This window comes from Tripterygium wilfordii, chromosome 9 (assembly GCF_013401445.1).
Source record: "Tripterygium wilfordii isolate XIE 37 chromosome 9, ASM1340144v1, whole genome shotgun sequence".
NCBI lineage: Eukaryota > Viridiplantae > Streptophyta > Magnoliopsida > Celastrales > Celastraceae > Tripterygium > Tripterygium wilfordii.
In genome coordinates this window covers 10,016,114-10,043,064 of record NC_052240.1, presented here as the reverse complement: position 1 = coordinate 10,043,064, position 26,951 = coordinate 10,016,114, and the positions used below count along the sequence as shown (strand labels likewise).

Here is a 26,951-nt window from a genome sequence, read left to right as displayed (position 1 = left end):
AAGACCAATATGCTATTTTTTGGTCATAAGTTTTTGTTTGGATGGCTGCTTGGGAGAGTTTGTCAATTTTCTCACCGATTCCCTGCACTTATGGATGAAAATGTTATTTCACTTAATTACTTTTTTGGCATGTACAGATAGATAGAAATGGAACCATCGTCATCCCACGCCAATTTCAAAAGCCCATTGATTTTGTAAGGTGTAAGAGAATCTCAGGTGAAATTAGCCACTGATTTCACACTGATTTCAAAACCTCATGAAGCAGACATTGCAAATCCAAAACACCAATCTTCTTCTCATTTCCCATGTGTAGTTCCTATATTTGTTGGTGTGCAATTGAATGTTTTTTCTTCCTTTTGTTGCTCGTAACTGACTCATTTATTCTTTGCAAATGTACCTGAAGTTTAAAGAGATACTAACATTATTACTTCTCTAGGAATATGAGTTTGCTATTTCTTTTTCTTATTTAACATAGATCCAACGAGTACAAGCCTAGATATCTTTCAAATCCAATCATCTAATTTGAATATGGTTTCGCAGTAGAAGGATAAATCATAAGCAAGATATGCAAAACATTTAATGGAAAACATGAATAACTCATTAAGATGCTCTTGGTCAGTATCCAAGGATGTAAAATCATTGCTCTTTACAAATATTGGAGGGAATGATAGATGTCATGTTGTTTTGATCAACTACAACAATAGATTTACGTGTAAGGGTATTATGCATATATGATGTTAAAATTATTATGTAAATTACGTGTAAGGGTATTATGCATTTAAGTTGTAACATATTAAAATAAATAAAAATAATTTATAATAATAAAAAAAACATTTACATTAATTTAATAAAATAAAAATAAAAGTTAGATATTTTTCTGACTTTAACTCAACGCTATCGTTTTGTTCCTCCTCCCACCTGCTTTCTACTTCTCTCATTCTCTGCAATTTTCTCTCCATTATGCATTCTCATCACTATAGTGAATTGACAGGCCTTTGTTGGATTGACCACTATAGTCTCATCAGACTGAAAGCTACCAAAATCCATGGGAGCTCTCATCACCAAGAGAGCACTGCCTCAGTGACAACAAGCAATGGGTCACAGATGAGGAGATTGAAAGCCATTGATAACTGCATATGTGATGCCAAGATGGTCAATCAGGTTGGGGAAAGGCCACATCGACGCAAATGAGGAGATTGAAAGCCAATGAGGAGATCTAACACCCGGGTTACCGTTAGACGAATGACACACTAATGTGTGTGAGGTTGAAGATGGAAGCCAGATTTGGAGCTATTTTAGGTAGTTCAATAAAGAGTGGAGGGTAGTTTAGCGAAAAAACTCATTTGTCCCAAAATGGTCCAATATGAGACAATTTCGAAAATGACCATAAATTGTTATAAAAATGTCTCGATTTTTGGGTCAACGAATTGTTGTTTGGTAGACAAAAATAATTTATTGTTAAAAGACAATAAATGATTGCTTGAAATTGTCCATCAAATGGGTTGATTGTATGTTAATATTTTTAACTCATCTAAGCAATATAAGTGGCAATCACACTATGTCAGAAAAAAAACTTAATATTCAGATGAAGGACTTATATTGTATATTGACAATAACCATGATGATCTTTAATAAATAAAAACCTCATAATTTTTCGGTGGCCGTTTTGGTAACTATTGATACTTAGAACATATCTCTGGGATGGAGTTATATATATAATAAAAGATACACTTCATAGAAAATATTTTAAAACATTTTGTATGACATGTTTGCTGCATGTTGCCGTTAAGCCACTCCATTATCGTATTTTTATTCTGAAAATGAAACTTGTGGGATGCAATAGGGGTGCCAGTTTGTAAGTTGTTCCACTATCAACAACTGAAAAATTTCTTATGGTGTAAATGCAACCCTTCTTTAACTTCCCACGAAAAAATCAACACGCCTTTTACGATTTTTCCCATGCATTTGTGTTCTCTAGATTGTTCAAATGAAAATAAACATTTCAAGCAAAAAATGTCATAAAAATATATGTACGGTTTAGATGTAATTGATTTTTTTGCTACTTTAATCGAAAAAATGATTGAGCCACAACATCATAACCTCTTAATCGATGAGTAACATTGTCGTAATTGGGATTACAACACAAGTGCACACTTGGACGTGTCGTTACAACCCATCTGATTACCTTTGAAGTCGTCACCAATTGATATTTATAAACGCAATCGAATGTCTGACAGTCAAGGCATGGTCCACACGTAAGTTGGATTCAAGGGTCCGATTACGCGCGGGGAAGGTTTTTGGCACTCCACAGGGCTTGTCCGAGCCAGACGGTTATCATCCGAGAGATAGAGAGTTCCAAATCCTGCCATTGTTAGTGAAAACATGTACAAACATACTTACAATATAAGGATATATAAAATAAAAAGGGGTTAGGGGTCGGTTGCACCAAATGTTCCACTCAGAGTTCAGTGTGAACATATGAGAAGAGTGCACGCGAACTACCAAGTGATGGCACAGAGACTTTACTATTGGGGGAACAACATAACATGTGATGGTGATGTTGATGTTGATAAGAAGATGCATGATAGATGGATGATGTAGGGTATGTAGGGGGACTCGAGTATATGCAAGATGCGTGAGGCTCTGCCTGTTTTCGAGTGGGTAAACATGGGACACATATGAATGCACTATTACTATGACATAAGTGAATAAGGGACACAGACGAATATGACGCGTGAAACACTATCTATTCCGAGTAGATATTCTAGCATGTATGGTTTTAACAAGTATATGAAAAACTATCTATTACATGATGAAAATGATTGTATTGGGTGGATGCTATCGCGATTTAACAATTTATGAATGTATTGAGATACGTGAAAGTCACATTTGAATTGAATGACATGAATGATATCTAAAAAGTTAAAAGAAAATTTTAAAGGAGATCTCTTTTTCCTGCTTTCATGAAGACATCCAGTGGTCATCGGAATGTTTCCCTTTTTCAATATCTCTAAGGGCTACATTTTGTCAGTTCAATACCTGAGTGTAGAGACATCCACTGTGGTGACTCTAGTGAGGTGATTCTTGATGGCTTTTCCTTGTTCGACTCCTTGATATCTTCTCCTCAATCTCTTCAGATTTTTCTCTCCCTCCCTTTCTCAAAAAAAAGAAGACCTCTCTTTTCTCCATGATTCTTTGCGCTTATATATACACCTTCTTGGTGACCCTGTCATTTCTTGCTTTTCCTCATTTTTTTGGCCAATTGTCCCCTATTTTTCTCTTTTTTTTTGCCAACTGTCCTATGGCGCTTATCGTGCCTAAGCCCAAGGGCATCCATTTATTGGTTGTCTTTTATGTTTGGCGTGGTCGATCACACAATGCTGAAAAAAGGTTTGCGACAATAGTGGTCATGAACTTAGTTAACCCTAAGTGGAGACAAGTGAAGTTGAAATATGAACTAAGTTGTTTGGATCTTTTTTATTTTTGTTTCTAACATGCCATGAACTAAGTTGAAATATGAACGTGGAGCATGCTTGAAATTGAAGCGCTGGTTCGGCCCAAAAGAAAAACACGGATTCAATTGGGTTTTTCTTAAAAAAAAACAAGGGCTGATTCGTTATTTATCCTTCCTTAGGGCACTTACAATGGTAAATTGTTGTTGGGCCAACAAAGTTGTTGTCTTTTGTTGATGTGGTTGTATTGGAAAATGTGTTTTACTGATATGACTATATTGAGAGACGTATTTTGCTAATGTGATTGTATTGAGATTGTGTGTTTTGGTATAGTTTGATTGGGGACAACATGAAAACATGAAATGTTGTTGACCTCCACATTGAGTGAGAAGGGATAATATATAAAAATTTATGTTTTACTTATGTGACTATATTAAGATATGTGTTTTGCTGATATGACCAAATTGAAAAACGTAATTGACTTATTTTTTGTGTAATAGAGGTAAGATCAGACCAATATTTTTGTTGACCCAACAAATAAAGCACCATTGCAGTTGCCCTTATACTTCATAGAACCAAATTTTTGGAAAATACTAGATACTGATAAATAGAACAGAAAATCTATCCCAATTTCGCACTGCAGATGTCCGATACAATACCACTACTAGATCCAGGACATTCACTAGGGTAAGATAACAACATAACTTCAAAGAAGTTGCAAGCAAATAGGTTAAGATAGACATTGGTCATATTGCAACATCAAATTTACAACTTCCTTATAAGGAGAAACAGCCTCTGATCAAGCTCAAACTTTGCGACATTAGAAGGATCACCCCTCAGCATCATTAGCAGTCCACCATATGAAACATATACCTCCCTGAAGCAGCAGCAAAAACCAAAAGAAAATAGTAAAACTTTGGTGCATCAAGTCAAAGACAGAAACAGAACATGCTGCACACGTTATAAGCTCTACGCCCAACTCAAACGCCCCTACTGACAATAAATAGAGGAACAGTGGAGGTGTAAATGCATAACAGACATGTAGCAAGCAGCAAGAGAAGAGCAGGCTAAGTATGATACATACGCTCTAATTGCTTTGCCAGAACCTTCCTCGGAAATCTTGTATAGTTTCCCATGCATGACATATTCATATTTGTCAGCAAGCGTTTTCCTCCCTCCCTGGCATTGGGCAATACTTCATTAGAAATGCAGCAACATGACTGATAACTAGATAAGTCATTCCTAGGGACATTCAGAGTTCATGACAAATGCAAAGAATTGTAGCACTACAATCCACGATCAAACAAAGTACCCGCAATAATATTACAAACCCTGGAAATACAGACAACTACAATGCGAGTGGTTTAGACTTAGCTTCATGTAAAGAAAATAATATACTTAAACTATTTGGTTTATGCAAGTTGAGAACTCTTAAGACAGCCTACAGAAAGCTGCTTATGTGATCATTAGCAAACAAACCATGCAAAAGAGTAGTCTATTACTCCGATAATAGATTGATGATACTATTAAATGTGAACATTATCAACTTATTCCTGCCTTACTTCAAAACGTGCACTTAAGAACATGCTCTACAGAGGGAATAGCTATGTTACCAGTGAACAAAAAGGGTTGCAGGGATGTAACAGATCTGCATCAGAGGAGCCTATTATTGTATAACCACAAGCTTTATCTGCTTTCTCAAATGACTTCCCAAACATATTAAAAATCCACGTACTTTTTATCATTACATATAACTAGTTACATACATGATTATTTAGGGGGAGGGGAAGCAAAGCACATCAGCAGCACAAAAATTACATGCAAGAAGAGATGGAAAGTCTAAACAAATGGCATTTTTCAAGACCAACATCAACATGATACAAAGCAACTGAAGAACAACTTTTGTGTGGAACAAATTGTGGGGAAAAAGGAAAATATTTATAAACAAGATTACCTGAGTATAATAGCCAGTGTCTGGTGTTCCATCCAAATTCAGTGTGTGAGCCAATGCCATTGTGAATTTATCGCCTTCCCTCATTGGATATATCTCTGTGTTCACATCTAAGTGCATGAACATGTCCAAGTTCTGGCTCCGAGATTCAATGCGAGTAACTAAACATAACAGATTAAGACACACAATCAGTTGAGGACAGTTCAAAAGAAGCATAAAGATTTATAGGTAATGTTCACTCGATCCAAGAATTGACAAGTACCCCAAAAAAAAACAACTACTCACCATGAAAAACTCTAAAAGTTGACAACCAAAAGGACCTTATACAGTAAACCTGGAACACTTGGAAATGACTTTGCAAATGCAAACTTTAATGACATAACAGACTTGAAAAGAATCGACTCTAACCTCCTCCTCTTAACCTCAAAACAAAAAGAATAATACATATCCCCATGGCACCATCAAGCTAATAATAGCCAACAATAGAGGATTTCAGGTCAATGTTTCAAAAGAACTATGAGCTGCTGCACCACTAGAGGGGCTCAAATAAGCCACTTAGTACCCCAAAACAGAAGGAAAAGGGAAAACTATAATTTCAAGTTTGTTTTTGTTTTTTTCCCCTGTGACGACTGACGAGAAATCTAATGCCTACAACAATGTTGGTTGCGAAGTAAAAAAATCACCCTCAACCAGAATACATAGTCTTTCATATTATTCCTATTGGTGCTTTCAGCAGAGAATCTCTTTCAATACGAATTTCAATTAAGGCATCACATTCCTAGATTGACCCCAGTACTCATGAATTTTTGCAATTAAATCATTAATTTGATGCCATCTTTGGCAACCCCTACCAAATTGATTCAACAAGAACATCTGTCAAAGAAAAGCATTAATCAGTGTTTTCAAATGCGAAAACCCAAGGCGATGCATTTTCATCTCTCCAAGGCGAGGCGCAAGTATTGAAGCGTCGAGGCGTAAGTTCTTGGGGAAAATATTTTTTATATTAAAAATATGTAAATATAATACAAAAAGGGATATAACTCATACTCATACTCATACTAGAAAATAGTCAATCCCATACTGGAAAATATTTGTTAAAGACTACAAACTTCAAAATTAAAAGTACAATTAATTAAAAGACTTCAAAATTCAAAGTATAATAATATATATTCTAAAATCTGAATGAATGAATGATTTCAAATATTTTAAAATTATTTTATAAAAGAAATTGGTACAAGTTTGCAAGAAGGGACAAACACTTTAAAAACCAACTAAAACATAATTTAATACACAAACCCCAACCGCACAAGCAGACCCATTTGACACCAAGCAAAATGGGGAAGGCAACAAAAGCAGATTCCACTTTATTCTGTCTCTGTCTGTCAACACCCTCGACCTCCACAAAGGCTTTCAGGTCGCCACTCGACGAAGCCCACAGCTGCGGCATAAACAGGTTTTGGATATGAATCGACTGGCACTGGGTCAACAGCTACTGGTTCCGGCAGATGGTTTGATAGAAGAGGGTGGTGAGTACCGAATGATGTGCAGGTTCTGGTGGAAACCCATTTGAGAGAAGCGTAATTTCTAACTATGGATCTATTCATCTCTGAATAATCTTGAATAAATTTGCAGCTCAACGTTCGATTCACGGCTCAAGAAAACTGGGTTTCAACCTAGTTTGGGCTTCAGAGGTTCGACCTTTTTTCGATGAATCTCTTTGTAAACGACGTATTTTGGTCACTTACTGTGATGCGTACGTTTCTCTAATGCGAAACACATTACCGTCTTTTACACATTGTCTAACAAATGCGTACGCATACTGGACATCGTTTTTTCAATACGCATCAGCGCTCTTTAGTTGTGTTTCGCCTCGATTCGCACCTCAATTTGCGCACTGAAAACGCTTTTAAAAACATCGGCGTTAATAGTATCAATATTTTTTACCACTGTTAACATTTTCCTACCAGACGCTGATTCTGGTTTGGGGTTCAATGTTAAAAGGTATTCTGCATCTGCCTTTCAAAAAACCTACTCTAGACTTTATCTCTTGGCAAAAATAGCTTTTAAGGGGATACTATGGGCACATTAATGTGCGTGAATCGTGCATGCACTAGTCCAGTCCTAATTCAAAACAAATTACAAAACTATTGAACATGCCCTGGGAAGGGCTATGCACACATATATGGGCATCCACATTATGTAATTGGGTGGGGGGTGCATGTGGTGTGAATGACAGAAAGAAAGTGAAAACATACTAGAAAAGACAATTTCCAAACATACAAAAATTCAAAACCTTGATCTTTCAGAAATATATGCAGCCACAATATAGTCAGATTGCAATCACTTAAATAAGCAATACAAGGGAGTGTGTGTCCAAACACACAAAGACAGGAAAATGAGAAAGGGAAAAAATAGATTAACTAAAAGTGTGGTGGTCAAGCGTACCTTTATCAAACTTTTTACCATCTGGATCAAGTTTGTCAACCACAAAAATGTCCTCAAAAATAACAGCACTAGACATCCTTGATGCAAATGTATCCCTCAATAACCGATGTAAACCTAAAACAGTATGAAAGTACAAATCAATCAGAGAAGGTCAGTACATCTAACAGAAACAACAAAATACACCTAAAGAAGCTCCATGGCAAAAAGAGAACCCTAATTGGAGGATGAAATCAGAATTTTGAATCTAAACCAGGGAAAAAAAAGAGACATGTTTATGAAATCAGTTTTCCCCAGCAAAGAAAACAAACTCCATGTAAAACTAAACAGGGAGTGATAATAAACTATTTAACAGCAAAAATTCAATCTTCTCGCATTTTCCTAAGCTTTCCCAGAAACCAAAATGTCTGTCAGTGTTATATCCAAAGTGCTACCTCTAGATTAGGGCTCTGCTCGACAACATGCGAAGGGCACGTAGTCCATATATTTCTTCTATAATTATTGCTTTTCTAAAGACTAAAAGTTAAACAAAACAAATTTTCCATTATAATCCGATGATCTTTTTTTAGATTAAATTACTACGACTAAAGGAGGCAAACCTAGGTTTCAACTATTTAGCAGTAAAAATTCAGTTTTCTCACCATTTCTTATCCTTTCTCAGAAACCGAACTGACGGCCAACATAAAATCTCATTCAATATATCAATATTAGTTTTCGGTTTCTACACCAAGAGCAAATCTGCCGAAATCAACAAAGTAAGCTATTCCGTTTCAACTTAATCACAACGAGGAGGAATTACCTGTGTAGAATGTTACCAGAAAGTGGGATGAGGGGTAGGTCGTCTACGGCAGTGATTTAGCTGAACAGGTGAAAGCTTTGTCTAGGTTAGGGTTTCTGTGCGTTTTTTCAGTCTTCTATTTCTGGGACACATAAAAGACGATATATTGCTGCACGTGCGCACGTGAGTGTTCTTGTTATCTATGAAGTTACTTTTTTACCCCTATTAAGCAGTCTTATTGACGATTTTAATAATCGATTGAGCGACTTATTAACGTTGGAAATCCAATCCATCAACCGAGGGATTACTCGGAGACGAATACATTCATGGGTAGTCTCAAATTACACTTCTCTCAACTGGGTTTCCACCAGAACCTGCACATGATCCGGTACTCGCCACCCTCTCCCATCGCATCATCTGCCAGAACCACAAAGACAAGGTCTTTACAGATCTGCTGTGGGCTTCGTCGAGCGGGGGCCAGAAAGCCTTTGTGGAGGTCGAGGGTGTTGACGACAGAGGCCATACAAGCAGTCCAATCCCTGAAGTTGGCCAGATCAAGTCACAAGTTGGAGGACGTTTTCAATAGCAGAATCTCCAGGCTCTTGAAAGCTGACTTATTGGACACTTTGGCCGAGTTGAAGAGACAGAATGAAGTGGACTTGGCTCTCAAGGTGTGCTCGTATTCTGCTTTTGTTGTAAACCTTACCCGTATTGCTTACTGTTAAATGGGTCTGCTTGTGTGGTTACTTTCTGGGTTTGTGTATTAATCGTTAAGGGCTGAAATATTTGCTGAAAATGGTTGGAGTTTGGAAGTCATCACGCTTTGACAATCACCTCTGGGCACTTATTCAATTTTTTCTACGAGTTCGGTTTGTTTTACTTGTATTTGGATTAAACTGTCATTTTAAAGTATTTCAAAGGATAGACTGAGCATATTTTTTGTCTCTGACAAAGCCAAATTATAATGTTCAAATCTTGGAATTCTTGTTGTTCATTGTCTGTTTACTTTTTTTTGTATATATAATGTTTTGTCTCCTTTCGATTATGTATTTTTCTGAAATGCAATGAGGCTGTAGGTTTTTGAATACGTGCGGAAGGAAGTATGGTATGAACCCGATCAATCTTTGTACTGTAACATGATCCAAATGTTGGGAGAGAACAAATTGATTGAATTGGCTGAAGAGCTCTTTTCTGAACTAGAGAAAGAAGGCTTGAAACCTGACACCAGGGCATTCACTGAGATGATTGGAGTATATATAAATCTTGGTATGATAGAGAAAGCAGTTGAGAGATATGGTGCAATGAAAATGTCTGGTTGTGTGCCCGATAAATTAACATTCGCAATTTTGATTAGGGGCCTTGAGAAGGCTGGAAAAGAAGATCTTGCAGCAACGGTAAAGAAAGAGTGTGATGAATATTTGGAAGACCCGGAGAAATTCCTCAAAGAAATTGAAAGGAAATATGTAAGGAAGCTGTTTTAATACAATGCTATCTTTTATCAATTTTCTTGGTAGTTTATCAGATGTTATACTTCTTTGGTGTTGTTTCATGTGTGTTTTTGATGTGTAGTTACATATGTCAATTAGAGCTTGTAGTCTAATGCAAATTTGCAAGGATTAAGTATATGGCACACGCAAAAGGAAGAAAGGAAACTTTTCTTTTGGAAGGCATTCAAACTGTGAAGCGTGTAGCCTGTTGTTGTTAGTGGTAATACTTGGATGGTCCTTTTTAATACCATCTCTGGGAGATTTGTAAATTAGTTGCTAGGATTTTTTTTCCAAAAAAAACTGTGAAGCATTTGTGTACCTGGGTGAAACAGGTTGGTTCTCGATAGAATTCTTATAGATAGGAATAAAGAGTAGCAGCGGCTAGGTCATGGGTATGTTGTCAGAAGAAATTGTTCCTGGGAAATCCTGTTACTTTTTGTCGCTAAAACTAACTTCTAGACTTTTGCTTGAATCCCTGTCGGTCTCTGACAGTGTCTTCTTGTATTTTAGTTGTTGAAGTAAAATTGAAAGAGTAGGACATGGTTATGCTTTCCATATAAATTAAAATATTCAATATTTCTTTTTAAAGTTGGATTTAAACCTCTTGCTTCTTTATGAATTTGCAGGATCTTTGTTTGTTAATGGTCCAAACATGTTGTTTATTCTAGGTTTTGTTAGGTTGAGTAAACAAGTCCCTTGTACAATAGTACGGTGGAGGCATGGTTGGTGAAGGGCAAGATATAGGCAGGCAGTCACACCCACATCACATAGAGGCTATTCTTAGGAACTATATTGCAAGAAAGCAATTTTAACCATTGGCGAAGGGTTTGCATACTTTCTTACCTTATCCCTCTGTTTAGTCCCGCTACATTTTCCTTTTGAAAAAAAAAGGGTTTAATGTCCTGCACAATGCTTGATGGTGGCTTCTATAAGAACTAGTCAATATTGTTTCTTTTTGTTAAACAAAATTCTAGTTTGAGTTCCTGGGTATTTTTCATATTTGTGTATCAGCACTTGATACATAAACTATAATATGCATGTTGCTATCCAATGCATTGAAATTTAAGAATAGAGCAATGTTTTTAAACTTGTTTTGTTCATTACCTGACTTGGGCACCTTGCAATTTCCAGGCGGCAAAGAAGAAGTCCTATTTTGTTTGAAATTTCCAGTGGCTTGAGATGTTGAACTGTGCTCGATTTATCATGGATACACATATACGTGCTGCCAATGCTTAATTCAAATCCAATGCAAGTTTCACCAGAGCTACAGAAGTTTTGAGCAGCAGAAAAATACAGTTCATGGCGTATTTGTTCTGGCATGGATTTCCTTTTGGGGCAGCTAGTAAGTAGACCAACTTCTAGTGCCTGATGAAGGAAGATATTCGACTAAATTGTCGTGTTGCTATTAGACATTTTTGTATGTATTAGTGAAACTAAATGTAGCGACCTTATTGGGTCTGATTACTTTGCATTTGAACCTCCCGGTCTATACTCAATAAAATAGCCTCAAATCTATGTGGTATTAAAATAGTCATGGATTAAAAATATACATGTAGGACCCACTTCACATCCAACACTCCACATTGAATGGGGGTCTTTTGGGGGTTATTTTTTGGGGGTCTCAAGCATTATTCAATAAGGAAATTGTTTTGTTGAATTGATATAAGAATTAGGGTACTAAGCTAGATAAAATTTGTTCTCAGACGCGTGTTGTTGATTTTTTTAGGGCATTGGACTTTTCTAATATGCTTAGCTAAAATGGTCATATAATGATGTGATAAAATTCCAAATCTCTGCTTGTATGGAGAGGTGTACAAAGCACAAAAAGTTACATAGAACACTATTGGGCGTACAAGATGTTTATTGCAACTTCAGAAGAAAAAAATCCTTTATTGAATTAGGAACAAATTCCTGGAGTTGGGAAAAGTATCTAAACTGTCTCATGCTTTGGTTGATGAAAATAATTGCACATTGTATGAAAACTGGCAGAACATATTGATGTTGAACTGGAACTAAGTTTGCCTCAATTGTCTGTCTACCCAGTAGACAATTCCAGTGGCCTTTGTAAATTGAGAATGCTAATGTTAATTGGAAACCAATTTTTTTTGTTAACCAAGATTCATACCATACAAATTTGCCCTTTGAGCATCCAATGTTAGCTTAAACTCAGTCTGTCAAGCTCACGAATACAGAAGTTTCCCCTGACAATAGAGTAACTTAGGTCAAGGCTCAGCACGTGATCACAAAGATGTTACTTCCAAGAGAGAAATCAAACCCACAGCCTCTCAATTCATACGGTTTGGTTCCAGAATGAGATTCACCAACACTAGGGCATTGCAAGAGAAGTCCTCCTGGATTAAGCCTAAATTGAAAAGGACAAAAGAAAAGAGAGAAAAAAAAGAGGCTGATTCCATAATGAACGCTAAAAAGGACTATTCCAGAGCAGTCCACAATCACATATTTAAGATCCCATCAAAACAACCTGTAGTCAAGCATCTGGAAAAGAGTTATTGAATGGCGAGAATCACACAAGAGATGGGTAGTTTGCTACTGCTAAATATATCAACAATATAGAACATTGGCTACTCACTCTCTCAGATCAATACCTGAAAATCACACTGTTTTACAAGAATGGTTCTCTCTTTCTCTGCTTAACATTAAATGTACAAGGAAATATCTTGAAAATACAAAAAAAAAATAAAATAAAATACAAGCCACATTACAAGAGAAGAAAAATCAACATCTCCAACATACAACCGTCAGTATGTTGCTTCAAGTAGCCAAACAACATATCATATAATTAAAGGTGGTCGGTTAATATATGTCGCAAATGTTACTATTGTCATTCAGCTAGCGAGGTGGCTGGGAGAGCTATTGAACATACTATGCCACATGAATGCTCTTGAAAGCACCATCTCAAGTTCTTGATGCGTCCAGTTTTGAGTTGGAAGGTGCTGGAGAAACATCACCAACTCTTGGAAATCAAGCTTCTGAAGCTTGTCTGACCACTGAAAGGTGAAACGAAAAAGGCACAAAATTTCATTCAAGTACTTGTTCTTTTAACATTATGAAAGAAAACCATCTGACTGAAGAATTTATCACTATATAAGAATTATGAGGGTTAAAAAAAGATATGGAGCATGTTTTGAATAAAATAACCATCTTTTCAATGTCTATCTTCAGGATAGCAAGGCAGTATCTCACACCACATTGAATAAAGTAACCATCTTTTGAATGTCTGTCTTCAGGATAGCAAGGCAGGACAGCAAGCCCTCTATTTCCTTTCTTGAGGTGGTTGTTGCACCGCGAAAAGAGAGGGAGGTGGGGGTTGCTGCTCAAGGGCCAGAAACCATAATAGAATGGTCTCTTTGAATTGAATGTAAATGAAAATCTTCCTTATATTACATGCAGAACATAATAGTTCTCTCTTAGTAGCATGGATTCTTAGATGGTAATACATGCATATTTTCAGTTATCTCATCATCAACAACCAACATTGTTGTGAAACTTCTTTCTCATTTTGCAACATGACAGATACATCACGGTGACGCGCATAACACATTTTATTGTTAAATTGACAAGATCAAAGGTGTTGCTCTCACCGTTAAAAGAAAACTGGCAAATATGTACACAAGGAAATCTGGCAATGCATCCCCTTCGGCAAGATACGTGTCCCACAGGCGAGTAACAAGATGAAAAGGAATCTGATGGGGAAATTATATATTTCATAAGCTCATCAATCAAATGATAAAAAGGCAGTGAAATTGCCAATTTTGGGCATAATGTGTTCTCATAAGAGCTACTTTATTGACAGGAAATGTCGCCAAACAACGAAGAAAACAAATTCCACTACCGGAAAAGGATTGATGGAAACAAACCTCGCGTATTAGGAGACAGTTAAACCAGCGAAATGCAAACTGAAGAAATTCAAGCCCTTGCTCCTCCATGTGTCTCGAAACAGGTTCTGGTACAATTACAAAAAAATATGTATTAACATAGCACAGCAATTGGAAATATAAGTGTCTAGAAGACTGATGCAGAATCAACGAAATTATTCTTCTTACATGATGTGTAATTCCATCAGAAAGCCACCAGTAACATTTCAGCAATCACAACAAATTGAATCCATATAACATTTATGATTCAGTATTTCATAATACACCAAACTCATACTTGATTCAGCAAACCACAAGACCCCATAACAAAACTTCCTCCTTTATAACTAATGGCCCATGTTTTATTATATTCTGTAAGCTCTAAGATAAAAAGTTCCACAAAAAAGTACCACAGAAATCAATTTACCGCTTCTATGACATTGTATAAGAATACAGATAGCACACATAAGAATCATATCTTTATACAACTGAACAAAGATTGATTGTCCATAATCATTATCTCCGTGTAAATGACCACCAAGTAGCTTCAAGTTTCCCACTAACCAGACACGTATTCTTCCTCATTTAACCCAACTCACATTGCAACTATCATGACGATAAGCAAGCCATTTATTGCTGTTTACCCTATAATAATAAAATCCATTAACCTTTTCAGCTTGACTATTTCAGAGTGCAATTTCAATAATCTCCCATCATCAATTTGCATATTGCGAGAGAGGGAGAGATACTAAAATTAATCCTTCAACTTAACCAAAGCAGCTTAGTCAAATAAGAAGGATGCTAATAATAGATAAGAGAACCTTAGGCCTGATAGTGTTTACCATCAATCCGCCTAACCAATTCCTTCAGCTTAAACACAAGCCTCTGTATTCCTGGTTGAGCAAATGTATAATGGTCTTGCATCCCATCAAGTAGCTTTGATAGACACCAATAACAATCAGCCTCCATGTTAGATATTTTTTCTGGGGAGAGATCAGAGATTGACCAATCATCTATGCCCCCTTCCAAGTATTCTGACAAGAAAACAACCAGAAAGGGTGTAGCAAGATCATTTATCCCCTGAACATATCCACTAGCAGGATGCCGAATGGCCCTGAAAGAACATAAAGAAACAAGAAATATCACTAGAAATATCAACTACAAAGAAAACAACTGAAAGTTCACATGTCGCGAGTAAATTATAACAACCATACACTGCCGTTTAACCAGCAGTTAATGATAAACTAGCATTAGAAAATCATACAGCAATAAAGATGCCTGCCAACCACCAGAAAACGTCATGATAAGAAGTTGATGAACCATCTAACATAGATTTCTATAATAACCAAGTAGCAAGGACTGAAAAGCACCACTACTTCAAGTTGAAAAGCTCCACAGTCCACACCACTCTGCCTAACGGCGTGCTGGCACGGGTTCGAGTTCCCATCCCCCTTGAACAATCAACAAGAGTAAAAAGGAAAAGAAGAATAACTGTAGAAGAGAAAGATAACATGAGAACATTTAACAGTAATGGTTTCACTAACTTGTCACATATTAATGACAATGTGCTGTCAATTGGAACCCACCAAGAACTTGTAAATTAATGTATGTTCTGCAAATTGGGTATTCAAACCCTGAAAGCAATCTCACAAGGTCACATGTCAATACATGGCTAACTAACTCTTCCCCCATTTCTAATGTGAGATCCCAGCAGGCACTTTACACTTCTTTTCTCATGTCATAAACCTTCTAGCTTCAGCGAGAATCACCCAGTCTGATCGCACTTAATAGCTCCCAGCTCCAATAACATCTTTCACCATCATCCCAATAATTTCACATGGACTTGTCCACTTTGGCACTACGCCACACATTTTTTTGCCCCTAAAAGCACCTCAAAATGGTATTACCATGCTGGTCTACATAAAACACAGTAGTTATTCCCCCACTTCTTATGAGGACTCTAGGCACCATCCAACCCATCTCTCTTCGGTGACTGTAAATTGAGATGTCAAGCAAGTTCATAAAATAGATTTACTTTCAACATCACAGACCTTGATTTCATTTTTCCAGCACATACTATGAAATTTTTGTCCCAATGTCCCTCCTTGTACAGCACAAACAAGCCCATAAATTAGCTTCCGCAATTTAAACCTTATTTGTTGTTGTCCCAAGTATGCACCTTTGTGTGTGTTTGTCGTTGCCTCAAGTGAGAGCCTTGTGTGAGACTAGCCCTGGTGTTGGGCCTCATTTGTAGTGTACGTGTTAGGCTGTCAGATTGCCCAGCCCACACATGAGAGGGAGTGTTAGAATATACATAAATGATGTGAAATGCTCAACTCAACAAGTTAACATATTGGGTTAAATGGCAAAGTAACTAATCTTAACAGGAGCCAATCATAGAAAAGTTTGGCAAGAAGCTAGCTAGTTAGAAAGGAAATCTCTTGTCCAAGACGGGCAGATTGACCTTATTCAAAAGCACTCTTACAATTTTTTCCAATATACCTAATGCCAGCTTCAATGGTGAAAAGAATCGAGGATATTCAATGCAAATTTCTTCGGGGAGACACTATAGATCATAGAAGATTTCATCTGATAAAGTGGAATTCTCTCTATGGCTGCTCTAAATAAAGTCTTGTTGGGAAAGTGGTTGTGGAAGTGCTCCAATAAAGACCAGCTGTGGAGGCAAGTCATTGCCATCAAATATGGCCTCTCTAGTAGCGGTTTGATCACTAATATGCCAAGAGGCTCTCATGGTACTGGGCTTTGGAAGAAACATCGTGAAGGGTTGGTCCAACTTGTTTCGAATCAGGAAAAGGGAAATCTATTAGCTTCTGAGAGTTTCTGTGGATAGGAACTCTTCCTTAAAATGGTTGTTCCCTGGAATTTACAACTTGACAACCAACAAGGAAGCAACCTTCAGGGAGTTGATCATCTTATCGAATTCTGGTTCCAGTTGGAATCACAATTTTATCAGGAACATTCAAAGCTGGGAAGTGGCGACAATGCTAAACTTTTGGGACTTGATTTACAACTTTAGCGTTAATATCAGGGTCGAATATAATATGTGTTGGCAACTTAGTAAAGGCAAATGTTTCACTGTCAGTCCTTATTACAAGGCACGAGCATCTTATCTCATCAAATCTTCATTTTGGGGACACTAGTTTCCCTTGGTCTTGTGTTTGGAAACCAAAAGCTCCTCCAAAATTGGGTTTCTTTTGCAGGGAAGCGGTTTGGGAAAAAATTCTCACCTTGGATAACTTGCAGAAAATGGGGTATGATAAGGTCAATCGATGTATCCTCTGCAAGGCTAATTCGGAATCCATTGCCCATCTTTTGTTGAATCGTAATTGGTCTAGAACCATGTGGCATATTTTCTGTAATTTTGTTAGTCTAGTTTGGGCTTCACAAAGCAGTGTTAAGGCTGAGCTTATGGCGTAGAATAATCTGTCCAACTTTAACACCAAAAAAAGAATTTGCAGCTGGTTCCTACGGCTATTCCTTGGTGCTCATGGAAGGAAATGAACAGGAAACCTTAGACAATATAGAATCTTCTGTTTCTGTTCTTGTTGAGAGTATTTGTTCTAGTTTAAAGCTTTGGTGCTCTAGTAACAATCTTCTTGAGGCTATATGTATTGCCTCCTTGTAACCTTGGTGCACCTGTTCAGTGCCTTATGAATAAAATTCTTTTCCAATATAAAAAAAAAGAGAGAGATTCCAACCCAAGACCTCTAAATCAATGGCTGGTCTCAATACTCCATACCCTTTTCATTGAGCTAGATAACACATGCAAGAGTGTTATCTATATCCGCCAAAGATAGTAAGTGTCGTCGTTTGTTTGGATGTGCAACACATTTTCAATAGTAAGAGAGGGACAAAAATAGAAATCCATAAATGATAAAACTATGCAAGTATTTAGTAAATGGATACATACCCATCAGTCTGCTCATCTTCACAAAAGTTGACACAATAATTAATCATCATATGAATCCACAAATCTCAAAATTTAGGAAAAAAAATCAAAGCAGGGAGTAGCATCTCACCATGTATAAAGAATGCGCTCCAAAGATTTCTGAACCTGGGCTTGCTGAAAGAAAGGTAAATCGGGGACAGTTCTTGGGCAATCAACAGCGATCTAGCAATGATGGCAAATACTTTGTCAGTATCAAGGCAGCCTAGGTCGAGCACTAATAAAGATGGGCACGGGCATCAGCGCATCCAACCAGTATTACAATTACCTGACGAAGCATGTTGATCTCATCATCCGAGCGTTCAGTATCTGGAATGTCATAAAACTGTGCAACACAATCAAGATACTCCACACGTTTCCTTCTGAGCACTCCCTCCCTTCTATCTGAATTAGGTGGTGCATATCCCTGTCGTCAGCTAATATTTAAATTTCAAACAAACAATAAATTTATATTTAAGAAACCTCAAATAAAAATAAGCTTAATCACCAGATGTGATACTCCCTCCACTATATGCTACAAAATGAAACCTTTCATTACATATCATACCAAGCAGTGAAACTAAAAAAATCATCAATCAAAAGTAAGACAAAAGCTTGCACTACATTTTAGAAAAAATATTATATATATCAAGTTCCCAACTTGAGGGACAGGTGGGAAGCCTATAGTATGCATTGTGAACATTACAATAAGAGCATAAGCAGCTTCTACATCATTCAACTATAGAGTTTTGGAGATTGTGTGGTACTATCACTCATTGTACAGTCACTACAATAAGTTGAATGAAGCTGACATTGAAAATGAAGCATAGAAACATATTGAACCAGAAGCTAAGAAACAAAAAGCAGTAATTCTACAATTCTTCAAGCGAACGGACATAAGGGGTGAACTTAGGCTGGTATATCAAATAGTCCGTAGAATATGATGTGATCAAAACACTGCACTTACCAATAGAAGCCTCCATACCATGGGCCGCATATAAGGTGGTACACCACTCCAAGCAAGCTCACGTAACCTCTCTGTAACATAAGATAATTATTTTAAAGAGAGAAACAAATATTATAACTCAAGAAAAATCTAAGAATCCATAGAACCTGAAACTAACTTAAAGAATATATTCATGCCTCAATTTAAAAAAAAATGAATTTTTTCATGCACGTAATTACATCAGCAGACAGCAATAGCAATTTAAACTATTGACATGAGTTTCCTAATTCAAAGTAGAGATGATTATAGGACACGTAACCATAAATAAAAGTCCAGAAATAATAATTTATCATTCCTTAAATATAAGGAAATCTTTTTTCTAATGCAAAATAAAACACAAATATCATACCAGCGTTATTCAATTTATTAACTTATTGGTAATTCAGAAACTTAAGTTGCAAAAAGAAGAAAGCTCTCAACCCCAAGGCATGCAATGGAATCTTAATTCTTAAAGAGTCCATCTGTATGCAAAATGCAAGAGCTGGACCCCTTTAAATTGAACCATTTGTGAGCATAATCCAAACTACGCCAATTATCCTTAATATCCATCACAAACGCCTCTTCAATACTATTTCAACTAAGTAGGGCATTTCCCCGACAAACACTAGTCTAAACTTGTTAAGATATATATAATCAGTATTTCTAAAAACGCAAAAAGAAAATCTATTGCAACTTTATTGAAATTTTTAAACATTATAGCATCACAAATTTTTCTTCAAAAACAATTAAAAAGAATGTTTGGCCACAAAAAAATTCACCAAGTCTGAAGAATGTATGGTTTTCGAATAAGTCCTCAGCATCTACATTTTTTTCCTGTTGTTTTTCCAACAGTAAAACCAACAGCCAAGTCCTCAATTAAGGGTGCTTTTATAACATTTTGTCACTGCAGTGCCCTCAACAAGGACAACATTTTTATTTATTCATAGTTCTATCATTGTGCCATGATAAGGACCCCTCCATATTAGTGTTTCATGGGCTCTGGAGAGTACAGGCCCAAACCCCACCCTAATAGTCCAACAGGCCCAGCCCACATCCATGGGCGCACGCGCCCACTAACCGGCTGTAGTCCAATGGGCCTCCACAATACCAATGTTTCATGGGCTCTTGTGAAAACCTATTGGACATATTAAGGAGTGGCATTGCCCTCCTTATAAACAGGATTTCACTCCTCCATCTTTCCGATGTGGGAGTTTCTATCAATACTCTCTGCTTTACTGAACCAACGCCCATGTTAGCACACCCACTTTACTGAACCAACGCCCACGTTAGCACACTATACAGCCACTAGGCCTCCATGGGTTTTACAAGCTCTCCCTACCCCACCCAGATCCGCAAGTAGCCCCTCCCGTGGCACGTCCAACTCAGTCTAGGGATTACCCGGACAAAGGGAGATAGGCCCAGCCACACACGGAGGATCGAATAGCTCCGATACCATTCATAAGGACCCCTCCATACCAGTGTTTCATAGGCTCTGGAGAGTACAGACCCAAACCCCACCCTAACAGTCCAACAGGCCCAGCCCGCATCCATGGGCGCGTGCACCCACGAACCGACTGTAGTCCAATGGGCCTCCACAATACCAATGTTTCATGGGCTCTTGTGAAAACCTATTAGACATGTTACGGAGTGGCATTTGCCCTCCTTATAAATAGGACTTCACTCCTCCATCTTTCCGATGTAGGAGTTTCTATCATGCCATATTACTGTAACATAACAAAAAACATCATCACAATGTTACCGTGATTGTGCGTGTTCAACTCTCAATCCAATGTTAAGCACATATAGGGCAAAGAATCAGACATTGTATATGGCAGTAAGTGCCGAACAAAGGAAGAGACAGAATAAAACACGGGGTATCACAATTGTACTTGTATTATCCTGAGTTATTTGTTCACTGACTCAAAATCATCTGGAAACATAGTAAACAATGGGAACTCCTCCACAACCTACCAAGTCGTTTGTAATAAGACACACAGGGAAAACAAATAAGACTCACATGATATATTCAATGAATTCCAATAACTAAAATAGCTAAGGTTTGATATGTCAACTGTGGCTTGTCCATATTCCTATTTCGTCTTCCTCTTGTCTATCTGGCACCCAGAAACTGAATTAGATAGCCCGACCACAAAACATTAAGTCAACATCAAATGCCAATCAATCAGCTCATTTCATCCTTATTCTTGATTCCCCATTTCGACTTCTAATTTTTGAATAGAGCTTCCTGACCAAGTTAAATCATATAACAAATTGAATTCCAACCATAACTTCCATATTCACTTGTCTGAGTTTTCTGTTCCTCCATTTGCAAACGAATAAGAATAACTTTTTTTATGAATAATATTGATTTTTTAAATGTTTTTAACATGTGGAGGATTCGAACCTTTAACCTATAGTGTATAAGGATAACTGCTGACACTATTATCAAATTTTACAATGCAGGTTGAATAAGAGGTTAAAAAAATCAACCCGTACAGGCGTACACAATTCAACTCTTACTATTTAGTTTTGATGTTCACCAGTTCTCAGCTTCTCCAATTCAAGTTGCACCCCATTTCTCCCACTTTAAAAACAAGGCTTTACTGTTCAAGTATCCCCTTAAGTGTGATTCTAGTGATTAATTCTATCCGAGCATATTGCAGAAACTGTTTTCAACGAGCATCATAAGGATGACATTTTTTACAGGTTTCAGCCAGTGAATAACTAATATCTTCTCATCAATCTCACTCGGTTGGAAAAACAAAGAGAATGTCTACAGGTTATGAACATAATTATTGTGCTGTAATATGAATATGGTACTGAAAATATATTTTCTAAAAGATGGGAAAACTAGAAGCATTAGACTGAACCGCAAACATATTTTAACAGGCGTAAAAAAGAACATCCCAGGAAAAAATTGAATGGTTTAGAACACGATATAATGGGTTATCTGATTATCTCCACCTTAAGCCATAGCATCTCCATATGCAAATCCACGCTAAAATGTATCTACATAGTTTATAATACCTACTATTGCTTTTCCTCAAAGACAAAATAATACCTAATATAACTGTTGTCCCAGAGAGCTCCTTCGAGAATTTCATAACTCTTGCAGAATCTGTGGATCTAGCACCAATAGCGGATTTCTGCACTTCTTTGGCTGCTTTGTCGATGTTGGAAGTTGAGGATCTCAACTTATTACCGGTGGATTGTTCATTTGGGTTGCGTGTATTGTGGACTTCTACCTATGTTTCAAGTGACAATTTCACTGTTCCTCGTAAAAATTGAGGAATAAAATGTCATCTTAAAAAAATAAGCAAAATGGAAATGCTATATTGGAGCTACCTCCCCAGACTTGTCCATCCTATCATTTGTGCCAGCATCATTTTCTGAGAAGCTCCTTTCATATTTGGGTGACTGTTCTTGCACGGTCAAGTCATCCGGTGGATCTGATCTCCTGGTCAGCAACACTTTACCAGGAATACTGCGCCCTTTAAGTAGCCTTAATTGCAAAAATAAAAAAATAAAAGCCAATTTAAACGATGCAATTGCATGATCAGCAGATGGTAAACGGTGATGCATGTGTTCTAGTTCAACAACACAGATGATATCATGAGATATAACGAACTAGCTATTGATAAGTCGCGAGATCCACGCAAATAAAAGAAAACATTATTCAATACAAGTTCCATAAACAAATAGTATCGTTCCTTATAAAATTGTACGAGTCAAATCATTACAGGGCATTACATAATGCAATTAGGAAGAGAATGAGCTAAACGAACACACTTTGTATGGCAGGAGCTTTCGAATTACTGATGAATTGACATTCCCAGGAACTTTGATGGCCGAATGGGATCACAAACTTTTTACGAAGTGGATTAGCGAATCCAAGTAAAAATCACAAGAATTTACCACTAAGAACTGAAATTTTTTTTGATAATTCTTGGGAATTGGAATCGTATCTACACGCCATAAACATGGAACCATTTCCCAAACTGAGGCGGGATTCTGAAAAACCGAAGTCCGATTTCAGAGATCTGAGTGATTTTCCCCAATGGATTTCCAAATCTAAGGAAGCACTGTAATAATGTACAGCGTCTCCGGAGAAAAAAGCTGAAGAGAAAAATTGCTGGGAATTGGAAATTACATACCCTTGAACATTCTTGAGGGTTTGGTTGAACCTTGAATCCAGACTTGTCTGGCTCTTGCGCTGATCTTCTCCTCTGTTGGTGTTGTTCATGGGAACTCGTTGCTATTGCTGTTCAAAAAGAACATGCTCTGTTTATGGTCCTTTTTCTTCAAGCACGGGATGAGCCAAACAAATACCAATTTGTTTGAGAGCGTCTCACTACATGAATTGATTGATTATTAATAGGTTTGTATTTTATGATTAAGTGCTAGAAATGCAATAATAACTACATAAATTTTAAAAAAATAAAAATAAAAATAAAAAAGTGCTAGGGATGTGATTAACACCCGTTACACAGGATGTAGCACATACTTTTCGGCATACGACTTACTTACCGTCCCAAGTCTGACGAGCCAAGGTCACATAGGCTTACCAGGTCCAGTGAATCTAGGGTTTTCCCAATTACTTTTAACTGCATTTTTCTTTCTCTTTTTTAAGAGTTTAAAGAGAGCATTCTGATGAGAATCTCACATCAGAAGATGATGGTTTGGAATCTATCTTATAAGGGAGGACAAACCTCCTATTGTCAAACTGAGTTTTCAATAGAGAGCTAGGCCCAAACTTATGATGCTAGACTTGAACACAATCCTGTGTGACGAGTATTCATCATTGATGCTTTCATTGAGAGCGCGCATCTGCGTGCTTTCTTCTCAAAAAAAAAAACTCACTTTTTCCTTTTTTGGATGCAATGACAACTCAATCGATCAAACACCGATATGCCTAATATTATGGTCCAGGATTTGGATTAGTGTTATTAAATGAGACCGTATTAGCCTATCAGACCGTAAAATTGATGCACCGTTCACTAATCTAGCACAGTGCTGTCAAAATACTAATTATGTAAGTGATTTGAAAAACATCGATCAAATTTGGTGATTTTTCATACAAATTGTTGGACCGTATCAGTAAAACTGAATGGTTTTCAAAATATTTTTTGAATTTTAAATTATATATTATATATTGTTAATTTATGAATTAAAACTTGATTTATATATATTGAGTTTATTGTTGTGTATTAAATATGTGATGTGAATTGATTTTCTAATTTTTATAATCTTTTATGGATGATCATATAATATTATTATGGTATGTATTTTTAGTATTATGTTAGCAATAATATTTTTATTTTTTAATTAAACATGTCGTTTGACTGATAATCCACTAGTTGAGTAACCTAGTCCCTTGCACGAATTAATGTCTGACAAGGTTTTGGCACATACGAAAAAAAAAATTAAGAAAACAAACAAGAACAACAATTATAACCCAAACCCAAAAGCATGATTTGGCCGATCATGTCCATTATCCAGAGACATATACTAGAGGAGTGCATCAGATCGGGTCCCGGGTTATAGGATCGGGTCTGGCCCAATCCGGTGTTTTCTAAGAGAAATGTCAAGTCTAATACCTCCAGATTCAACTCTAACTGCGTTGTTTCTCAACCTGTTATAAGCCACTGGATTCATTCTCCAACTAGGAGATTGAAAAGCAATGTTGATGCAGCCTGGTCCATTACCAATCCTTTAGCAGGAGTAGGGGCGGTAGTCAGGGACTTTGATGGGAAAATTTTAGCTTCCAACTACAAATGCGTCCCTTCGGTAGGGGGAACCTTTTTGCTGAAGCTACAACTTCTCTCTTTGGAGTCGAGCTTGCTATAACCCTAATTTGCTGAATTTTATTTTAGAGGAAGATGCGCTTATCATTGTCTCTAACTTGCAAGCCAATAGAACAGTTATAGCTTGCTATAGTTCTTGTGTGGATTCTATCCTCCTCCTCTTACAGGACCTCATTGTGATGTGGCTTATACTCCTAGGATGAACAATCAATTGGCAAACTCCATGGTGCGCCAAGGAATGAATTGTTTAGACTCAGTTATGCTTGTGGGACATGTTCCTAGCTCTTGTAATGTCATGAATTGTTTAGACTCAATTATGCTACACGTCAAGGAATGAATTGTTTAGACTCAGTTATGTTTGTGGGACATGTTCCTAGCTCTTGTAATGTCATGAATTGTTTAGACTCCATTATGGTACGCGCCAAGGAATGAATTGCTTAGACTCAGTTATGCTACCAAGGAATGAATTGTTTAGACTCAGTTATGCTTGTGGGACATATTCCTGGCTCTTGTAATCTCATGAATTGTTTAGACTCAGTTATGCTACGCGCCAAAGAATGAATTGTTTAGACTCAGTTATGCTTGTGGGGCATATTCCTGGCTCTTGTAATCTCATGAATTGTTTAGACTCAGTTATGCTACGCGCCAAGGAATGAATTGTTTAGACTCAATTATGCTGGACATGTTCCTAGCCCTTGTAATATCATGAATTGTTTAGACTCAGTTATGCTTGTGGGACATGTTCCTAGCTCTTGTAATATCATGAATTGTTTAGACTCAGTTATGTTACGTGCCAAGGAATGAATTGTTTAGACTCATTATGCTACACGCCAAGGAATGAATTGTTTAGACTCAGTTATGCTTGTGGGACATGTTCCTAGCTCTTGTAATGTCACGAACTGTTTAGACTCAATTATGCTTATAGGACATGTTCCTAGCTCTTGTAATGTTTTTGCAATTTCTGACTCTTTATTCTAATGAATCTTCTTTTCCCTCAAAAAAGAAAAAGTATGAAAATGAATCCACATTTGTATTGTTGATGGACTACGCAATTATATTTTTCTCAGTAAAATTCACCCTTTGTTCGAACATCCTTATGCCTAATGCTTACATCAAAACCATTATTCCCCTGAGAATAATCTATAGCTCTCTGTCTTTAAGCAAAACTATAATAATAGACAACTACTGAAGGGAAGATGTGTTATATAATATATAGCGCTTATTAGAAACTAAGAATTCTGCCAACAAAATGACTTCTTAAGAGCCCTCGATTCGATGAGATACTCAAAACTAGCACCCTGGAGAATTATAACAATTTGATGCAGAGAGGCGATCAAGAAGAGTCGTTGATACATCTAACTCAAAAGTTACATAATATCAAGGGAGAATCTTGCGTCGGCGGTGATGAGTCTCGCGTTTCACATACATTTTCTCCATTTCATTAAGCTCCCGGCTTGAACCATCTGGAAGGCTTACAAACTTCCAGCCACCTCCATTTTCACGCTTCCCTTGCGGACCCAGTTTCTCTACTGTTATGTTCCAACCTTCAGAAGCACGGCGTCTGCTGTATTTGTGGTGTTTTACTTCCCCCGCCATCTGTACATAGGTGAAGCACACGATTGAAGCAATTCAAAATTGAAAATAGGAAAAATATGAACCTACATTGTTGCTTCTTCACAAAAAAAAATCCTCTTCATAGTTGCTAGATTGGCAATTAAGCGCCTCAATGAGAGAATATAAAGCTCTGGGCTTGTTTGGGAATGCTGTGAGGTGCTGTGAGGTGTGGTGTGGTGCTGTGAGGTGAGTTGGAACGCAAAAAGCTATTTGGCGCATCACTTTTAAAACTGCGGTGTGGTGCTGTGAGGTGCGTTTGGCGTATCTAAATTACGGTTATATTAGATGACTAATAATATTAATATAAAATAACTTAATGCTTATATGTACATTAATAAAAAATAAAATAATTTACCTAATTTGATTAGGTAGGACAATTCAACATACATGGTAAGCGTTTGGGAGTGCTGTGAGGTGTGGTGAGGTGCTGTGAGGTAAAAAGCTGTGGTGCTGTGAGGTGAGTTGAAACGCAAAAGCTGTTTGGCGTGTCACAAAAAACTGTGGTGCTGTGAGGTGTGTTGCAACTGAACGCAGTGCAAACGCACTGCCAAACACCCACTCTATCAATTATAAATGCTAGGCAACAAACACTGCCATGTATGTGCCATTTACTATAA

General features: G+C 37.1%; 3 protein-coding genes across 4 annotated transcripts; 1 reads left to right on the top strand and 2 right to left on the bottom strand.

Moving 5' to 3' along the window:
* Positions 1-4,032: 4,032 nt before the first annotated feature.
* LOC120005221 (DNA-directed RNA polymerases II, IV and V subunit 8B) lies at positions 4,033-8,779 on the bottom strand. The gene is made up of 5 exons (XM_038854734.1): positions 8,645-8,779; positions 7,849-7,962; positions 5,407-5,564; positions 4,537-4,631; positions 4,033-4,329 (listed from the first exon to the last, which is right to left on the bottom strand). The coding sequence occupies exons 2-5, from the start codon at positions 7,922-7,924 to the stop codon at positions 4,218-4,220; spliced, it is 441 nt and encodes a 146-aa protein (XP_038710662.1). The 5' UTR covers positions 7,925-7,962; positions 8,645-8,779; the 3' UTR covers positions 4,033-4,217.
* A 112-nt stretch (positions 8,780-8,891) lies between these two features.
* LOC120005147 (pentatricopeptide repeat-containing protein At1g62350-like) lies at positions 8,892-11,640 on the top strand. 2 transcript variants are annotated; one of them, XR_005469747.1, is made up of 4 exons: positions 8,892-9,294; positions 9,700-9,889; positions 9,978-10,086; positions 11,242-11,640. XR_005469747.1 is itself a non-coding variant. In XM_038854623.1 (3 exons), exons 1-3 carry the CDS (start codon positions 8,950-8,952, stop codon positions 11,269-11,271), a joined length of 762 nt encoding a protein of 253 aa, XP_038710551.1. In that variant the 5' UTR covers positions 8,892-8,949; the 3' UTR covers positions 11,272-11,640. The 2 variants fall into 2 exon arrangements, 1 of the variants encoding a protein (XP_038710551.1); XM_038854623.1 differs by having other exon boundaries at positions 9,700-10,086.
* Positions 11,641-12,670: 1,030 nt separating this feature from the next.
* On the bottom strand, positions 12,671-23,257 carry LOC120006275 (GTPase-activating protein GYP1-like). Its single transcript, XM_038856256.1, has 10 exons — positions 23,071-23,257; positions 22,262-22,418; positions 21,978-22,161; positions 18,899-18,969; positions 18,221-18,358; positions 18,026-18,117; positions 14,828-15,099; positions 13,989-14,074; positions 13,713-13,814; positions 12,671-13,118 (listed from the first exon to the last, which is right to left on the bottom strand). The coding sequence occupies exons 1-10, from the start codon at positions 23,157-23,159 to the stop codon at positions 12,957-12,959; spliced, it is 1,353 nt and encodes a 450-aa protein (XP_038712184.1). The 5' UTR covers positions 23,160-23,257; the 3' UTR covers positions 12,671-12,956.
* Between the last annotated feature and the right edge of the window lie 3,694 nt (positions 23,258-26,951).